The 20,347-nt window shown below is 37.8% G+C and overlaps 1 protein-coding gene across 3 annotated transcripts in view; it reads right to left on the bottom strand.

The window, feature by feature from the left end:
• Positions 1–20,347, bottom strand: part of PACSIN2 (protein kinase C and casein kinase substrate in neurons 2) — a 65,199-nt gene that overhangs the window by 21,361 nt on the left and 23,491 nt on the right. For all 3 annotated transcript variants that reach the window (XM_076343744.1, XM_076343738.1, XM_076343728.1), the window contains exon 2: positions 7,516–7,626. In XM_076343744.1, the coding sequence (XP_076199859.1) occupies positions 7,516–7,575 (60 nt within the window). In that variant the 5' untranslated portion in view covers positions 7,576–7,626. The remainder of the gene's footprint in view (positions 1–7,515; positions 7,627–20,347) is intronic.

Raw genomic sequence — 20,347 nt, forward strand, 5'->3', positions numbered from 1 at the left:
CCATATAAATTCACCACTGGTTGCAAGAAAAATCCTGAGGAAGCTTTTAAACCCACAAAATCTAAAGGCAAACATACCAGTAAGCAAACACCTGGCAATATAAATGGAGAACATTATGTTGCTCAATGTTAGAAGGAGAAAAAAAATGCATATAGGAGATATGACAGGAATCTACTATTGTAGAGTCCAAATATTTTTAAAATGAAAAAGCAAAACAGAACAGTCTGCTTCATCAGCAAAAAGCATTAACTGACAAGTAACTGAAATCCCTCAACATAGGAACACCTTTTTAATATTCAAGAGTAAGTTTTGGGAGCTTCTCCCTCTTAAATTCCCTGCATCCAACACACACTCCCTCAACAGATACTTATGTAGATGTTCGCTGACAGTAGTAGGCACGAAGCACAGGTATCAGGAGTACCAAATGGGCAGGACCAAGACCATCTGAGCAGACAGCTTATAATGCAGTTCGTGGGAGGCATGTCCCAGATCAGCTGCCTCTGCTATCCAGAGTGTCAGGTCTGGAGCTTGTCTTGGGGTTTTTCTGGGAGAATGGGAATGCATATGGTGGCCAAATTTCATCCACCCGTACTACATAGGGGACCAACTTCCTCTTTCTGAATAAGCTGAAAATCTTATCTTGCTAGTGGAGATCTCAACAAATACTTCAGAATGCAATGAAAGCCATGTGCAGAGCACCTCAAAATGCACACCAGGTCCTGTCCTCCAAGGGAATCAGTCACAGGCCTAAGTTCATAGAGCTAATGCCAGTTGCTGGTTTAGCAGCTGTTCAGAATGACTTTTTTTTTTTTTGATAAGTAGGTGTTTTCACAGGGCAGTTAAACACCTTTGCAATAAATGGAGAGGGCTCCATATTGCTGATGCTAGCAGAAAATAAGGGAGAGTAAGGACTCACATCTAGGGTACATGGCACAGCCTGTGAGGGATCCATGGCTCATTAAAAAAAAAGTGCTTCCACAGGCAGGGTAGCTGTTCCTTTTGATGTCTTACCTTGCAAGATATGCATACACTTCTACTTTGATCTCTAGGAACACTTACTCATCACCTTTCTTACCTTCACAGGTATCTAAGTGAACAACAGCATTGGTCTCAGCTTGCTCAAGGCATTTTTCTTTTAATATGACCATAATAATAGTGATTAGCAAGCATAAGGCCGGAGCTTAATTAACAAAACATATCATAAAATTGGCCTTCCATTTATTAATAATATACCAAATTCTTTCATGTGTATTTCAAAACTACTTCAGTAGAACAAGGCCAATAGGGTTGTCCATTTCTTGTGTTTTACTAAAGCAGTGCAATGTTGGAACCAACCCGTTTTGCCACAGTTTATTTTTGGATGCAAGAAAGTGGCATGAATGATTATGACAAACTGAGACATATTTACAGCAGTCATGCAAATGCTGAGAGTCCGTATGACAGATGAGAAAGAAATACAAAGGGTTTCAAATTGCACATCGGGTTCCAAATTTTCCACTTTCCCTTGGAAAAGTTACTGCCATCCTGCTCCAGGCTATCAGCAATAACCTTTGATTACCCAAAGCATGCCACTCTCATCAGCTAAGTAACACAGATGAAGGAATTCCTTCTTGGAGCATATCAACAAGATTCCTCAGTCTTAAAAAATTGCTGCACGCAGAGAGCGCCATGAGCTTAGCCAGGTACACTGAGGCTTGTTAGAAAGGTGAAGAATGAAAAAGAAGCTTCCATTTCTTAAGTAAATTAAGGCATTACTACAACTGAAAGTTTGATTAAATCCTCCACTGTTACTGTGGCAATTATCTTTCAGAATGTCTCTTATTATTGCAATTCCTTGCTCTCTAAGCAAGCTTACATGAAAACATGTATGAAATTCTCTGTCTCCTAAAGTACTTCTATTTGGTAAACACCTGGACAAATTAGAGGAAAATAAAAGATTTGTTCTCCTGAAAAGGATTTATCATCCTGCTAGAAGACAAAAAAACTTTTTGTAGTAGCTTGGGTTAACTAAATACTGAAAAAATTCCTCAGTTTAATTGTGAAAGCTGCTGCTATTTCTATTTCATGCTAAAGAAAGATGTGTATTTCTGAAAGCCTAATTTTTTTCAGTTATATCAGCTGTTCTGATACAAGATACTACCTATGTCTAAGCCTTGTCCTACCCACATTTTTGACTGATATATCTACAGTAGGTCAACACCAAGAACACAAGTCCAAACAGCAACTTCTCCAGTTCCCCTTCAACAAGACAACTATTTCCCAACCTCAAATCTGAACCTGATAACAGTATCTGTGTAGTAATTAAAAATACTAGTCTTTAAAGGAAACAAATTACTATTCGTATTGGATTTCAAGCATTGAGCTTGACTCTCAATGCCAGAACTGGAAGTTTCCATGAACAGTATTGAAATAGCAACCTAATAAAAAAAGCTTCATAGATTAAGTAACTTCCATTGAATTGCACCATGGACAGTCTGAGCATATGCAAACAGACAAGGTTAGAGCAGTAAGTTTAGTACCATGCAACCATACACTATAGATTGACATTTTTAAATGTGATCACATTGCTAGTAATTATCTTTGTAATAAGGAACCCTAGCAAAGGCAGTGACAAGTCCAAAGGAAAGCAAACACTTTTAGAGCAAGAAAACCGATTAAGAACCAAGTGTTCTATTTCCTAAAGACAACATTGTATGAAATTTCTGTCAACAGCAATGGCAAGAACTTTGAAGTTGGTTTATCAACATTTTATTAAGTACAGTTCTTATTATCAGCTCAACAGAACATCAACATTCAAGAAATAAAGTGGTTTAGTTTCAAAGATATGCAGCGAGCAAAAAACAGTTTTCACAGTAAGTTCTTCAGATAGGTCCCACACCCAGCCACCTCACTCTTTCCTAAATGTCTTTCAAGAAAAAGATGGGCTTTGCAGCACACTCCAAAGGTAAACAAACTTGAGCTATTTTGGAGTGTGAGGGAACAAACTCAAAAGCTCACCCTGCCAGGCTGTCTCTTCTGTGCCACAGACAGGTTTAGATACATTCACTGCTTTCAGCTGTGGCAGTAAAACATAGCAAGGTGGCTTTTAACAAACTGCAGGCTGTCTTTAAAAACAAAGAAAAAACCTATCCTGTAAAATATCTTAAAAACCTCTAATGAAAGGGTGCAAATGACAAAATCTGCGGTAACGATACAACTTCCAAATTGATTAAGAGTTCTTTACTTCTTGTTACCTGAGGTATGAAGTACTGAGGCTGGCATTCCCAGAGACACCGCCTCTTTTCTAATCAAGTCAGACAAAACACATTAATCACAGCAGTTTAGTTATCCATTTTGAGAAAGATTAAGACTAGAATTCAAAGTGGCAATCTTCAGAAACAAAATAACCGATTCAGAACATATGGAAAAAGGACAAGTTTTAGACTAAAATTCAGTCAAATTTAGTTTGGAAAGATGGCTCCAAACCAGAAGTACTTAAAGAAGAGTTTGTTCATTAAGTCTGACAGGCTTGCTGTTAGTTTCTGCATGTCACTTAACACTGAAGAGTTAATTCTTAAGTTAAATTTATTAAGACTTGCACAGGACTTCCTTCACTTTAGGTTTGTGTTTTACCAACAGCAGAAGCCTGGTAAACCTCCTCTCGCCTCTTAACTCTTGATCTGAAGGACAATTCCTGTCTTATTGTTTTGTCAGGTTTCTCTGTAGAAAGGCAAGGTTTAAAGTCAAATGGTACATTCTGCCAATGCATTATTTGGCCTAAGCAAACTGCTAGATACCTTAATTATTCCCTCAAACAAATAATCAGAAGTATATACAAACCAAAATACATTCCAGGCTAGCATCAGGCATGCATGTCAAAATGCAGCTACCCTCACAGAAATGCACAGGAGTGCAGAGGTCACAAGAAAACTATTCCTGGACGAAAGCAATCACTCAAAATATCCTATATCAAGGCTATACACTTCAGTGGACAGCACAGCTTTAGGTACTTTACCACTTTCCTTTATGTTGTGCTTTAGTCCAAGCATTTTGTTCAGACTCCACCTTCCCTGCCACAGGATGCTACCTGCAACTATAAAGGCTGTCAACCAAAACACAAGTTCCACATTATTCACATTTCTCACTATAACAGGGTATTGCCAAGACTACTTGTCTTCTGAATACTTTAATACCCAGTAGTAAGGAGTCATCCTATGATAAGTGCAAAGAAACAGCAATTTCTTTGCTTAATATATTCTCAGCTATTTCCATTGAGAGAAAAGTTTATATACGTGTTTTTCTTAAGACAGCTTTGTAAACATGTTTATTCTCTCAGACTACACAACTCTGTAAATTTACCAAGTACAGCATGCATGAAGGTCAAAATTCATTACCATGTCAATCCTTCCTGTTAATAGCTCAGCAATACTATAAAATCATTTATTATTTACATCAGAGTACTCTTTCTCATGTTTAGTTCAAAGTATCTTAGTGTATCCATAAAGTTCCATCTCCGCAGAATGCCAGGGATGTCGTATCACACATTTTTCAACTCTCCAGGCAGTTACATAAACATTTAGGCATACCTACTACAGTCTTTCAGCTATACATACAGCACTTATAACGTGCTATATCTTTTGAACTCTCTAACCTATTCTTTGCTGGTTTTTGCTTTTATTTTTTTAACTACAGCACAAATGTCAGTGGTGCTATTTTAAGTGCAAATCAACTATAAAACTTCTACAGCCTCTCCTGTGTTTCACTCAAATACCACTTAGTTTCAACATATTGAAATTTCAAGCCTTTAGTCACTTTGCTAATAATGACAAAGTCTTTACATCCATACTAAGAACACAACCATCTCTATTAATGTTTTTAAAAGAATCAACATTTGTAACCACAAAACCCCCAAACTCGTCTGTTTGTCCTAAGAATCAAACAGCACAAAGCAGAGGAGCAGCAAAACAAATAGTGCTTCCTACATAATTCAGTACTCAAAACTCAAAAAATTTAGTGAAATATTCCCTTTTATATTGCTAAACCGTCAAAAGCTTAGTACAAGAAAATGCAGGATATTTTCTTTTTTTTTTTAATATGGTCATCAGTTGCATGGAAAGTCCAATTTTGCTTTCAGAAAAACTGTTAGTACTTTGAACATCCTTAAAGTCACTTCAGTAACAAAGCCATTGACTTATCATTGGGATTCATTTTTTACTGCAGCCAAACTTTGTTTCACTTCCTGAAGAGTGAGTGTGAAGATGGCCTCTATAATTTTTAATAAACTGATTATAATAAACTTTTAATAAACTCTTATTCCATGAGAATATAACTGCACCTTCCATTTTGGAGATTACTTTTAACCAATTTTAGCATATTATTAGTTAATATGATCTAAACAATGCTAGTTTTCCCCTTTGAACAACTTGCATACCTGTTCTAGTCAGCATTTTTTCAACTCTCAGAACATATTACTTTTCCAGCCTGATGTACTCAAAGTTTCAGAAAAAAATAAATTAATTATTCAATCTGAAATTTTTCCTCTTGACCATTTTAACATAACAACCGTTGTGGTTATACATCAAAAAAGAGAAAGAGCAGAGAAAAGAATTAATCCTATAAAGAAAGAAACTGATTGCAATACTGAAGTTTAACTTTTTTTTATCTAAGCATAAATAAAGATATACTCATGCATTACACATTAGCCTACTGACATTGCTTATGAAACAGACTGCAGTTCTGACCTTTTGGAAGGAATACATAGAAAAGTCCAAAGGAATGGATTAAGAAGTAGTGTTTACAAAATGATATAAAATAAGTCACCAATAGCACAAACACAAAGAACACCCTTAACCCACCTATAATAAGTGTCAAATACATTTAAGCTATGCTTCATAAAGGTCCTCGCTTAGGCTAATTGCTATTTCTGATCATCTATCATCCTTTAATATTAAATACTTGAGTTCACATTTGTCCAAACAATCATACTAGTTTACAGAGTTCCCATTCTCATTCATTCATCTTTTATGCTTCCAGACACGATTACTTGATAGAAGACAACAGCTTGGTACAGAAGAGCCAGCCAAAAGTCATGTTCTCCTGCCAAGTATAGGATACCCAACACACATCAGAAAATCCCCCCCCCTTTGGTCCAGGATTCTTTTTTCCTCACTGCCTCCTTATTTTATTTTGAAACACTTCTACGAAGGAAGCCTGCTTAGAAAGTTGCCTCAGCACAAAACAAAACCCACAGAATAATTGAGGTTGGAAGGAACCTCTGGAGACCATCTAGTCCAACCCCCTGCTCAAAGCAGGTCTGATAGATCAGGTTGCTCAGGACCACATCCAGTTGAGTCTTAGACACCTCCGAGAGTAGAGGTCCCACATCCTCTCTGCAGTCATACTACAGAGTACCCCTACAACAAAAGGGCTGAAGACTTAGAATCCCGTAATTTTAAAACCACCTTTTTATAAATAGGATAGACATATTTAACATAGTAGTAAATATGTCTCCTCAAAAAACGATAGCTGTCTACTAAACAAGACCCTCACTGGCATTAGGTCTTTTAGATAATGTATCAAAAAATAATGGGAGATCTGCATCAAAATGCAATATGCCCTCATACTGCCACCACCACCAACGCAGGTTAGTGGTCTAGAAAAGCTTTCATTTAAAAGGAAGCACAAGGTTAGATCAACCAAAACCAAGCTGTCTTACACAGTCTCTGGTAACAGAAATATGACATTTTCCCCCTAGCCATTTTAATGTTTGCTATAGTTCAAACTCAAAGAGCTCCTAGTCACATGGTAGAAATTTGCCCCACTGAATACAGATCATCTGGACAGTGTACTTGCCTCCAATTATGTTGGTATTGACACTGTCAAACCTCTCTTTCTTGCAAGAAACTTTTTTTGTAAAATGCTTTCTGCTTTATGAAATTTGCTCTCTTTAAAGCTTAATCAAATTATCATAACATCTGAAAGCCTCCTTCAGATTTGGGCAGCACAAATTACTGATATTACAATGTGCTTTGTATTATCTTTCTGCATGTATGCTCTTACATTGAGATAAGCATAAGATAACTTCTCTCAAAAAAGTTTATACTTATATCTCGACACAAACAGGAGACGTGCAGTACATTCACACACTATCTTACATTTGTAGTTTATGTACACTTACAGTAGCCTTTAACCAGTTACTTTAGATTTAACATTGATCACTCAACCCCCTTGGTAATTTTAAAAAGCTACCCACCCACACTCCTCTTCAGCAATAAAAATTGACAAAGGTTCAATTCTGAATTGCATATCCTACCCAAATGGATGATCCTCAAGTTTGTGCCAGTTAAAAACCCTTGACAGAACTAGGCCAAAATCTAAAACGTCATTTCTACCCTGAAGGCTATTTCTGCAGATCACAACAACCAAAGGCATCTTGTATTGCAGCTCTCTCCACAGTTTACAGTGTACAACAATGAGATTTTCTATAGTAAGAGTAAAAAATAAAGTCAAACTATTGTGATAGAACTTTCAGGTTACCTCCCAGAAGCTATCACTAGAAACTTCTACTCCAACGGAATCATCGTATGAGCCAGACATTTCTATGTATGACGAACTTGTAAGTATTCAGAGCTTAAACACCGTCAGAATCTGTAAAAAGATACAAAAAATTATTTATGAGCATTAGTAATGAAAAACAGTTATCAAAAGAGAAATGAAGTTAAGTAACATCCTTCAATTCTTTGATATCTAGGGAGGCCAAATAAAAACAAGAGGTAACCACACAGGGCATGTAAATAAGTGCGTTTCGCAACAGAACACTATTCTACCACACAAAGTTCTTGGCTCTTATCATGACATTTGCTGTCCAGAAAATGTTCAATCCATCTGCCTATATCAAATTTCACTGAACTCTTGAATTTATTATATCATAAAATTTCCTATTATAACCAAAAGAAAAGATTGAGCAGCGTGATGCTTACTCAGTAAGTATTCCACTTCAAAGCATTCCATAAGAGACAATGAACTGACCTTTGCTACTGATACAATAACCTGCATTGCTTCTTATTGCTTTTTCACTGGAAATCTACATTATATAATGAAACCCACTGGAAATATTTAAGGCCAAACCCACTTGCTGATTTAAAGAAAAATAAATAAGTCTTCTCAGCAGGAAAAAGTTTTATTTCTGTAAGAATTTTAGATTCAAATCATCTACTTAAAAGCTAAAGGCATCCACAAATGCAAAACAGAGCTTCCTCAGCAACAATGTAAAGCAAAAACAACGTGAAGAGCATTGCAGCTACCCAAGTCAAACGCAGGAGACAAGACCAGCCTCCTTCCCGAAAGTCTTAGTACAGTTTATGATATTCAGACAGCCGCAGTTACCTCGCCCAGTCACCTGTGACTAGACCTCTTACTGGGCTAGTAACTACCTGAGCTACTTGTTATTTTCTTGCCACCGCTCTTGTGCATTTTAAACCAGATAATAGATTCTAAATGATGGTATGATGCATGTATCTACTGCTCCACTTGTACCGAGTAAAACGTTATAGACTCCATGACAGGAGGTCTCCTTGAAGCTGACAATTACTTTCCCTAGAAGTTGAAACTCCCACACCTAGTTTTATGGCATTTTATTTGTGACATGTTACCATATGATTTCATTTTCTTCTTTTAGCAAAACAAACAGAAAAAAAAATCAGCTCCAAATTCTGATCTTTATTAGAAGTCATTACTTCAACAATTCAGGCACTCTTTCTTAAACAGACACAACTGCATGGAAGAAAAACATGACCTATCCTCATCGAAGGAGATGACTGTTTATAAAGCACTGTGTATTAAAAAAGTTTAGGGCTACCCTAAGCTAACATTTAAGATAAGTATCAAAAGCAGTACTGAGGCAAAAATTCAGGCACTTACATCCACAAATGCAGTTTGCGGGGTGAAGACCAAGAGGTAGGAGAGGAAGGAAACAGCTCCCTCCCACAACACACACATGCAAATCCCTGCCTAATGTCTACAGATACTTCATCAAGTTCTCCTGTTTAGATTTCTCCTATCAAGTTTGCCTACAACTATTGCCAGGGCTACATATGGGTAAACAGATTTTACCCCCACCTTCTGGGGTGAATACCATTATCAGTAGACTATAAGGTGAAGCTCCCTCTCTCTTTTGCCCTATGAATCTTGCTTCCCTTAATGCAACAGGGCCACTTCAAAAGGAAGAGTAGAAAATGCCTACAAACCTGGCCTACCTCGCAACCTAGTGGTTATGACATGCTGCGGAGAGAAACAGAATTGAAAGTCTCCACGGCCAAGGAGAATTCAACACTAAATTTGCATTTCTTGGATGCTCTGAAAATAACTGTGCCATAAGGGTAGGCATACACCACTTGTTTGTAGCAAAAACTAGCTACTGAAACAAAACAGTTGTTTGGACAGTTACAGCACAAACAGAACAAAGAACTGCTCTGGCTGGGAAGACAAGCTGTCTCTCCTGAACGGGTTTTCATCCAATTCATTTCCATAATCCATTTCACAGAAAGCTTAAATAACCTTAACACTGAATACAGAACTGAAAAGTACAACAGAAACATCAATTGTTATATTTTTATTTTGATGAAGATAGCCAAAATACAGGAAAGGTTCTGCAAAATGGCAACAATTAGAAAGGAAGATATATTGAGACAAAGTATTTTTACATGTTAGTGTAATAATCTTCAACTTGTTATGTTATTAGTAATTACCAAAAAACCTGCTTTTCCACCTGTACTTTTATTGAGCCAAGAGGGAAAAGTGCGTTAAAACACTATTCAATTGTCAGTTTCTTAGCAGCACACCTTTACATGGAATATGTTCTTTCCAGATAAATTTTGGCCCTTGCAATTCTTACAATACATCAAGGTAAGCAAAGATGCCATTTGTAAGCATTTCTGTTTTCTGATAGCCTTTCTTAGATAGCCATAAGCAGCACAAAGAGGGAACAAAAGTGCAATAAACTTGCAACTAGTTGGACAAACTCCAAAGAATAGTTTGACATTAAACAGCTTTTTCTAAGAGTTTGTTTTAAAGTTTTCACAAAAATATACGGTTATGCAGTGGTATCTTTAACCATAATTTCTGGTATTTTTTTATCTGATCAAAGGGAGACCTAGAGTTTAAAGACAACTTGTTAGATCAATAAACATTGCTAGCTAGATTGTGTTAACTGTTTGTGTCCTCTTGCCTTTTTCCCATTAAGGCAGCACTAACACTCACATTACTCTGGAACCAAGTAAGCGATTGAAGCAAGCGTGTGACACAGGCATGCCATGCAGAACAAGGGAAGGAACAAGATTCCAAAGGTTCTCAGGAAGGGTTATAGTTGTTTTTCTATAGTACACCAAGATCTTTCAACCAAAGTGTTTACTGCCATTTGGAAGAGATCAGGCAGACAACTGTAGAGTTCAGCGTCTTGGAAAAGAAACCCTTACACAAAAGTATAAACCTAAAGGGAAGTTTTAACAAGTCACCCATCCCACCCCCCCAAACCGCACAAGAAGTATTGTTTTCCCTTCCAATTACAAAAAGAAAAGACAGTGAAAGTGTTCTGAAGTAATAATACAGCGTCCGCTTACCTTTAACAAAATAGCCTAAACTATACCAGTGCTGGAAATTTAATCTGAAAAGCTACATGGAAAAATTGGAAAAGCTGAAACAGAGGAACATTTTCTTAAATGAGGGAATGGGTTGTGGGGAATTTTTTTTTTTTTTTTAACCTTTATTCCTCCTCAACTAGAACTACATAATACACAGAGCTATCCTTTTTTTCCATAAAAGCATGAAAGTGATCAGCACTCAGGAAATTCTGATGGATTTAAGGTTTTTATATGCCAAATACTATGTTGTGAGAAAGTATGAGCAAGCGTATTTAGGGAAATATTATGAAGTCATAGCAACAACTGGCACAGAAAAACACTATTTGTACAGCACTACTAAAAAATAAACTGAATACTGAGATAGGAACGTTAAGCAGTATGAGTCATGCTACCCTCATGAAATAGAACTATTACAGCAGCCAGTCCTTTAGCACATTTTTTGTTAGGGTTTGGTTCTCCCATCCTTCAAGTGAATTTGCAGAGGTTTCACGATGAAAGTTCATTGCACTTTGATTTGCAGGGTCTTCCATTTCACTACAAAAAGTAAATCTATGAACAACTAAGGCTGTCAGCATAAAGTCTGGGAAATTTAGATCAAGATGACAAAAGAGATGAGTTCTGCACAGATTCTCCACAAATGATCACCTGCATCTCACCAAGTTGGGGGTTCTTTGGTCAGCTAGATTGCAGCAGAACCAATAACTCCATAGGAAAGCACGGTGCACACGCCCAGTTCCTATATTCCCACAACAGTTTGGCTTCATCCACTCTGCCTTTTATCTTCTCATTCCACGACTCCAGGCCCAACTATTTAGGAGTACCTACACTGCCTTTTTCTTTTCCCTCAACTACTTGCTGAGCAAGCAGCAGCACAGTGCTCTAGCAGTTTCCACCCACCTTCACACTGACTGGTAAACCATCTCACCAAACAGGACAGATTATTACCGAGCTCACATTAAGATTTTCCTGAGCAGGTACATCAGTTTAGGTTTCTCCCATCCAGTTGCCAATTTTCACAAAACTGGTAAGAAATGTGTATGTTTATCTCCGCTCCTCTTTAACATTTGTCTGAAACTGACCAATTGATTCAAAAATTATGGGAGCAGGAAGTTAGAGAAGGCAAAGGTGTAAGCCTCATTTTCCTCAGCAGGCAGATTAAAGATCTTCACTGAGTAGAAACCACCTCCGGATCATGCTCTGTGCCTTTTCCTCTGCATGCTTTTGGCCAACACAAATGAAATCTCATAACTTTCGTACTTCTCAGGATATTTTCTTCTTCTGTGTCAAAGAACTTTGGAATTTCCATTAAAACCGAAAATCTCAATATTTTATTAATCATCAAGTCCAAAGGTCTTAAAACAAGTTTTTACCTGTGTCACCACAGGCATGTAAACCACCAAACATGAAGCAGCACAGAGAAAGCCTTACCAGTTCGGAGCCCTTGTTGCCTTTTGTCATAAAAAGTCCCAGCACACATTAGCTAAGAGAACTTATATAGGCTAAAAATAAACCACAAAGCCCAACTGAAAAAAGTAAATATATACTAAATAGTACATACTGTAATAGCTATAGAAATGGTGCAAACAAGCAAGGCTCAAGTTTCTCGACTTAGTGATTTTTAAGCAATTCTTGTAAATTAGGATACACTGATCTTGGACACAAGGAAACCGACCAGTAAGTAAATGAGACTTTTTTTAAAGCTTCCTCTTAGGGAACATTCTAGCAAATGCTATATGCTAAAGACCTTGAATTTCTTCTCTACTGCTAGTGCCCTACAATATGAAAAGAATTGCTATAAATATCCTGAAGGCTTAACACATGAGGATTTTAGAAAATATTAACTAATAATGAGCAAGCAGACCTTCGGATACCACACACAAAAACATCTGAATAGAATACGCTGCCTCTGCTCTCAAGAAGTTGGTTTTGATGCTGTTACCTTGAAAGCAATTTACAAAAATCCTTGCTTCCTTCATGTTGAAATACTAGATACTGTTTTTATTCCCTTTTTATTCATGTGTCAGGTGGTAGAGATTAGCACAACACACAACTTGCAAGAATCTGTGCAACAAATGCAGACTTTTAAGATGCTAAAATAATCCAGTGAATTCCAAAGCTTCTCTTAAGGTGTTTTCCAATAGTAAGAGGGGGAAAAAAGTTTAAAGAAACCCTTCAGTTTATCCCCCCCAGCCACCAATAATGGATTAATTTGTTTGATGAATTCTTACTGTGAAACAGGTAGGGCTGTTTGTTGAAAGGTAAGATTTTAACATTCTGAACCCTCTTGGAAGATGATGTTTATTTTGGTTAGCTACTTCACTATAATTCAAAAAGACAGTATTAAAAGAAAAAAAAAATCTAATTAAGGTCTCAGTGCTGTTTACTGAATCCTACGATGAAAAAGAATAGATTCCAAGTCCGATATTCCAACACAAAGAATGCCTGCAGTCAAAACGCTATTTCAAATACTTGAAACCTGAAGGCAATACCACACAGACTTGTCCTGCAGACCTGATCAACATTTCCCAAAATGTACAATCCAGATGACAAACAGGAAACGTGACTCCTCGTGCCTTACTTCCAGAACTTTACGGTTTCTAGAACAGAAAGAACTGACAGAAGTTCTCAGTGCCAAGCAAGGCAATCGCTAGTACTGTGGCTCTAGGTGACAAACTGGTCCACAACAGAGAAAAATCTCAGAACCATAGAGTGACAGAATCATTCAGCAGGGTCAGCCCAGGTTGCTCAGGGCTTTATACAGGTCAGGTCTTGAAAACCTCCAGGGATGGAGACTGCATAACCTCTCTGTGCAACCTATTTCAGTGTTTAACTGTCTTCAAGATGAGAGACAGAAGAAAATAAATTAATTCATATTTAGAAAACCAAATGGTCTCTTCAGCCATTAATATTATCCTTGTGTTTTCTATAAGGACTCTACAGAAGCAAGCTCAGACGAAGACAGTCTACCAGCCTCTAGAAGAGAAAAGCACCTGGTCACATTTCACATTACCTTTTAAGCTTATTTTTTGAACAACAGGACTTGTCACTACTGACCTGACTCAGCAGGATTCCAAGTTCATGACTAAGGAGTAGAATACTTACGTATAGGGACACCACTCAACTTGGATTAGCTGCTCATAAAAACTTTCAGCTGTAGTATTTTTCCTTATTACTCACTGAAGTTTGACGTTTTGTTCCACACAGAATAGCAAGAAAATAGGACTTCATTGTACAGAAACAAACATGTCCCATGCTTTAAAGTGCAAACCATTGTGGTTTGCTACCAAGTGTAGCTACCATGAATATGCTGTATCTTGTATTCCCTGGTTAAATAAAGCAATTTAGATGTTCCTTCCTTTTTTATTCTGTCCAAAGAACTTGCTCTATAAGAGTTCCCAGTTTCTTGAGGGTTGCAATTTGTTTACATAGAGAGAAAAAAGTGACATAACTACTTTAGCAATACTGCGAAACCATATACCAAAACCTCTTAAGAATCACAGCTATCGACACTGAAAAGTCCATAAATTAATAGTACAAGTAACTATAAGAAAAAAGGTTGCTTTGGTTTACGCATTCAAGTGACACCAAGGAATTCTAGCCCCTGGGTGCAGGGAACAAATGCATCAGGCCACGATTATTCACTACTACTCAGTCCTGTAAACTCTTCTAATTGCAATCAGTAGATATGAGTGCATGTTATTAATAGAAGTCAGGCCTTAGACTTTTGAAGGTAGTCTCAAATCAATTACTTTGGCCTAATTCTTATTCTTCAATCTATAAAATAGGGAGAATAGCACCCTCTTTCACAGAGATTTAAGAAAATCCCTTAGTCTCTGCCAAGAAAACAATTACAGCAACAAATACCAGAGAAAAGTCCGTAAAAGGAAATTGAATCACTGCTTCCTGGGGAATTCAGCCTGTATGTTAACATTAGCAGAGCCACACACCAAATTTTTTTTGTTTTGAAAGAAGTTGGCAGCAACCCATTTGGTGAACCCTATATCCTAAGCACTGAAGGAAGGAATCTAGGAAACGTACGCTGTTACAAACTCTGTAAGCCTATTTCCTATTAGGCACACTCCTCTGAGACTGGGAGCCACATTTATTCTTATATTTTCCAGTTTGAATACCTGAATATTTTGCCACCTAGACATTTTTCAGTTATCAAATAACATAAAATGACATTAAATAGTACAGAAGCTACTAGTTCATACTAGTCATTCACAACCATAAGTAAGAGCAACAAGAGATTCCTTGCACTTCTGTGGCTCGCAGGTGGCGGGAAAAGGAGTGAGAAGCAGTCAGAAGCTCATAGGAACTGGGAGGGAGGGCGAGCCTCCAGGGGAAGAGGGATGGCAGTGGGAGCCAGGGAGAAGAGCTGCCTGGCTTCAGCCCAGCCAGAGGATGGCAGAGCGAAGGGGCTTCCGCAGGTGTGCGATTGCTTCTGGGTCTTCACCCCTCCCCATACTCCAGTCAGCAATCAGAATCACAGAATATCTCAAGTTGGAAGGGACCCATAAAGATCATCAAGTCCAACTCCCTGCTCATCACAGGACTACCTAAAACTAAACCATATGACTAAGAGTATCATCCAGACGCTCCTTGAACTCTGACAAGCTTAGTGCCGTGACCACTTCCCTGAGGAGCCTGTTCCAGGGACCGACCACCCTAACTGTGAAGAACCTTTTCCTAATGGCCAATTCTGAACTTCCCCGACACAGCTTCATTCCATTTCCTCGTGTCCCATCGCTGGTCACCAGAGAGAGGAGATCAGCACACCCCCTCTGCTGCCCACCTTGAGGAAGCTGTAGACTGCAATGAGGTCCCCCGCTCAGCCTTCTCTTCTCCAAGCTGAACAAGCCAAGTGACATCAGTCGCTCCTCGTAACTCTTGCCCTTGAGGCCTTTCACCATCTTGGTCGCCCTCTTCTGGACACACTCTAATAGTTTGATGTCCTTCTTATATTGAGGCGCCCAAAACTGCACACAGTACTCGAGGTGGGGCCGCACCAGGGCAGTGTAGAGTGGGACAATCACCTCTCTCGACGAGCTAGCGATGCTGTGCTTGATGCACCCCAGGACACGGTTGGCCCCTTTGGCTGCCAGGGCACCGTTGACTCCTATTCAACTTGCCATCAACCCAAACCCCCAGATGTCTTTCCACAGGGCTGCTCTCCAGCCTCTCATCCCTCAATTTCTACGTATAACCAGAATTATCCCATTCCAGGTGGAGAATCCTGCACTTGCTCTTGTTAAATTTCATACGGTTGGTGATTGCCCATCTCTCTAGTCTGTCCAGATCTCTCTGTAAGGCCTCTCTACCCTCGAGGGAGTCCACAGCTCCTCTTAATGTAGTATCATCGGCAAACTTAATGTACATTCGACTCCTGCACCCAGATAGTTTATAAAAACATTAAAGAGCACTGGCCCTAAAATTGAGCTCTGGGGAACCCCACTGGTGACTGGCCACCAGCCTGATGTAACCTCATTTACTGTAACACTTTGAGCCCAATCCATCAGCTAATTGCTCACACAACATATTATGGACTTGTCTAGCTGTATGCTGGACATTTTATCCAGAGCAATACTGTGAGAGACAGCCTCAAAAGCTTTGCTAAAATACATGTACTTTGCCTTAGCTGACGAAATAGTATGCCTTAAGACAGCTATGGTGCTATTTCAAGCTTAAACATCTACAGAAAGGTTTGATACTAGTCTCCAGATTTGTACGTATTTCAAAAGACCCTTAAGAATTAAGAAAGAGGAGTCAATACATTCTTATACTGCATGCAATAATACATATCAACCAAGAACAAACTGTCTGATGATTTGTAGAAGAAATTATGGAAATGCCCGAGACATTCTGATAAAACATATATTAGAACTGGTGTTCTGCAGCAGCTGTAGTCAACCAGCTACCTATAAAGCCTTCCTCAGTTTCTACTGGTGCTAAATGCCAATTAAGTAAACCCCCTGAGTCGAGGCTGCTTGGTTCCCAACAACTTCCTCACTACTGGATTATATTCACCCATACTCATGTTTGTTAAATGCATAACGTGCAGAAAAACACCAAAAATAGCATTAATTCACTGCCTAAATATGCAAGCAGTGAACACACATTCAAAGCCATAGTTCTAGCACACATCTGACGATCACTAAAGCAGTTAAAATTTCCTTGATATCTACCACATGTAAAAAGCCCCCACAACTATAGTGAACAGACAGTATCTCAAACTAAACTCTCCAGGCACATCAACACTGTGTGACTGAAATTTTACAATATATAAATTTCACAATGCATAATATAAGGAATAAGAACAGCTATTTTAGTCATTACATTTTATTACGCACGCTTTGAATATTTTATTAAATAAATGAAACTTTAAATTACTGATTAAGCTTGATAATCTTTGAATAACACACAGCACAGAAATGCATCTCTGAAGGGCGAGGCAACAATCCAAACACTGTCAAACAGACTCTTAAGCCTCCGCATTATGTTTCATATATGTACAAGTATTATCTCACTCACACTCTAGAGAAGATAGGCCCAATTATGAGCCACTGTTTCTGTCTGGTTTTATGTTCAGAGCCAATATAACTGAACCCTTCAAGCCTCTTGGGGAATTCTCTCTTGGAAATGCATGCCTTTACTGCAGGCATGAGCAGCAATGGCACAGTGATGTAGTTGTCAGAGAACTAGCTCTCATCTCCTATCCTTCTTCCCCTTAATTTGCTATTAGACATGCTGGTTTTTTGCAGATTCAAGACCCAGTTGTCCTTACAAGCTCCTTCATGCTGCCAGCATAACCTCCCTCTGCATTTTTCCAACTAACCAGGAGATGCCTTAAATAGCAAAATACTGACTTTGGAGAAAAATAATTTTTTATTCTCTGCCTGACAAGCCACTATGTGTAGGTGTATTATTGTAATTGTACATTTTTTTGTTTTAACCAGTGAAGTTGATTAATCACCTTCAGAGGCTTTGCAGAGGTTTCTGATTTTAAGTTAAATGGACACTGACCGCAGGAAGTTATTAACACTGCAAACTACAAGCTTTAAATGGCATAGCTATACCAGCTAAGGAAACAAAGTTGATACACAGCTGTGCAAGCTTTAAAATATTTGGATATACTTAAAACAAACCTTAACATACTCAGATTATACTTTTTGCTTAGCTGGAGATATGAGGGATGATGCAGTAACCAGAATAAACCACGTGAGGAAAAAAAAAAATACCTAGTTCTGCAGATACAAACTGCACCTGCATTTACAACACTCTGCTCAAAGCTGGATAGCATTGTTAAAATGCTCCTGCTGTATGCCAGTCAAATATATGACCTAGGGTATGCCAACACTTAAAGTTTTTACTTTGAACCCCTAGTACCAATCTGCATGGAAATTACCTCATCACTAGGTTTTAGTTTTAAAATATCCAAAGCTCATAAAAGATTTCATTGTTTAACATGCTTCTGTTGTATTTAATCAAGAAAGTTTGATTTTTTTTTTTAAATGACCACCACTACACAACATTAGTGGTTAAATTTGAAGTTGATTCCCATAAAAGTGTTCTGATACAATTTTTTCTGTGCCTTGAAAGTCAAAGGAAAAAAATCAATTACAAAGAAGTTTGAGCAATTATGATTCATACCAAGAAAAATGCAAATGGCTATCTTAATCTTCACAAGTCTGCCTGAATAAAGCTGAAGTTCAGAGATCTTAAAATGATTATTTCAGTGACAAAAGTGTGCACTATTTTCTATTTTTCATTAAAAATGGTTTTCAACTCCAGCAGCCTGCCACTGAGCAAAACCTCCAACTTTGCAAGTTCAGTTCCACAAGTGGCTAGATACTGCAGGAGAGATTTCAAGCTACAGACTCAACAGTATGAGCATTTCATAATAATAAAGACTTAAGTTTCCCTAAGCCAAAATTTTACCATGCCAGAATTTCTGAAGTACTGTTTTGGGGTTTTTTTCCCTGCATCTCCTCTTCTCTGTAACGACCAATAAACTTTAGGTTATGGAGTATTAAGCATCATACAAGTTACAGAAAAATGCCTGTAGAAATTACATGGAGTGCTAAGCAGAGGCAAAGAGTCATCTTTTGCCTTTCCAACCTGGTATTGAAGTCATGCTTGTTGCTAAAGAATAGCTCCATGAATTTAAGTGTCATTAAAAGGAAAGTACGTTACTATTGAAAGTGTCTCAACAAGGACACACTTTCAATGTATTCTTAACTAAAAATTGTGCACTTTCTTTTACTTTTTGGAAGACAGAGCTCTTCATTTCAAATACAAGATACTGTCTGAATGCAAAGTGATACTTACTGTGTCCTTAAGTAGGGAATACATCTCTTAAGTTACTTAATACACTGGAAGGTACTTCCTCCTACATCACTTTGTTAGGCCTATGCTGAAGGCCAAAACAGGGCCTTCAACACAGATGAAGACAGAAAAGAGGTGTATTAAGTGGTTCTCCAACACAGGAACATCGTTAAATTTCATTACAAGTTTTAAATGATGGAAAGGTTAAATGTAAATGAGTTTCATCCATGCTATTTCACACTCCTCAGAAATGGAGCCTGTAACATTTTTGGACACCATCCTGTATTAAGAAAGGAAATGTAAACAAGGAGCTAATCCCTACTACTTCATGAAGAGAAAGGGCATGATATTCTGAGGATTATCACTCAAGGATATTCAATTTCCTCAAATATGCTTCTGAATACAGAGATCTTGAGACTGAGGGCTGTCAGAGCAAGGAATATAATTAGAAGAGAAGTTAGACTGCCTGCAAGATCTGGAAGTCTCTCTCAAACACCTTCTCAGATCATTTCCTGTCCTTCACAATCTACTGTAAAATCTAATTCTCACATTTTTAGAGCTCCTTTAAAACAAGTAGCATCAGAGAGCATTCTAGCTTTTACAAACTTGAAAATCAGTGTAAACTCAAACGTGTACACAGTGTTAGAAAAGTGTGACAAATACAACAAAATAATTATGATTGTGAGCATACAGCTGCCACAAATTCTGGCAAAAGTATGAGAAGAATATGTAATACAAAATGAAGGTTCTGTGAAATGTATCATATTCCCAGTACTTTCAAAAACTTCAGATATTCATTTAAGATAAACTTTGATGATCTTGCCTAATATTTGAATTTTGAAACTAAAATGCTTAAGTGTTTCTTCTGACACAAAGCAACTCCAGTTTCAACAATTGTTTAAAACTCGACAGTATTACTATTTACATCCGGAAAGAGAGACCAAAAAGACCACCATAGTTAAGAATTCAAAAACATGTCTGCTAAAAAGCTATTGAGATAAACCTTTTTAAAAACACACCCTCGAGTTATCAAAGGACAGAGATACCATTTTTAAAGTATTTTTCTGTTGTAGAGGTCAGCTTTAATTTTGTGTTAGAAAAACCAAACACCAATGCCAAGCTATGACATGCATTTAAATTAACCTGCAAGATAGCCATTAGGTGTTCTGAGCAAATTTATCTAGAGCATCTAGCAGCCAAAAAAAGCTTAATTTTCTTCTATAAGTTCCCTTGATAGTGTATGTGATGCATATATGGCATAAAAGGAACTGTGCAGTTAATATGTATTAGACATTATAATTTGTTTGACACAGGACCTGATTTAACCCTTATTTAGCACTTATTTTTTAGGCTAAAGTATTCAACATAGGCTTCTAAACTCTTGCATTACCATTAAAATTTTTTAA

This window comes from Aptenodytes patagonicus, chromosome 1 (genome assembly GCF_965638725.1).
Source record: "Aptenodytes patagonicus chromosome 1, bAptPat1.pri.cur, whole genome shotgun sequence".
In the NCBI taxonomy this organism is placed as follows: domain Eukaryota; kingdom Metazoa; phylum Chordata; class Aves; order Sphenisciformes; family Spheniscidae; genus Aptenodytes; species Aptenodytes patagonicus.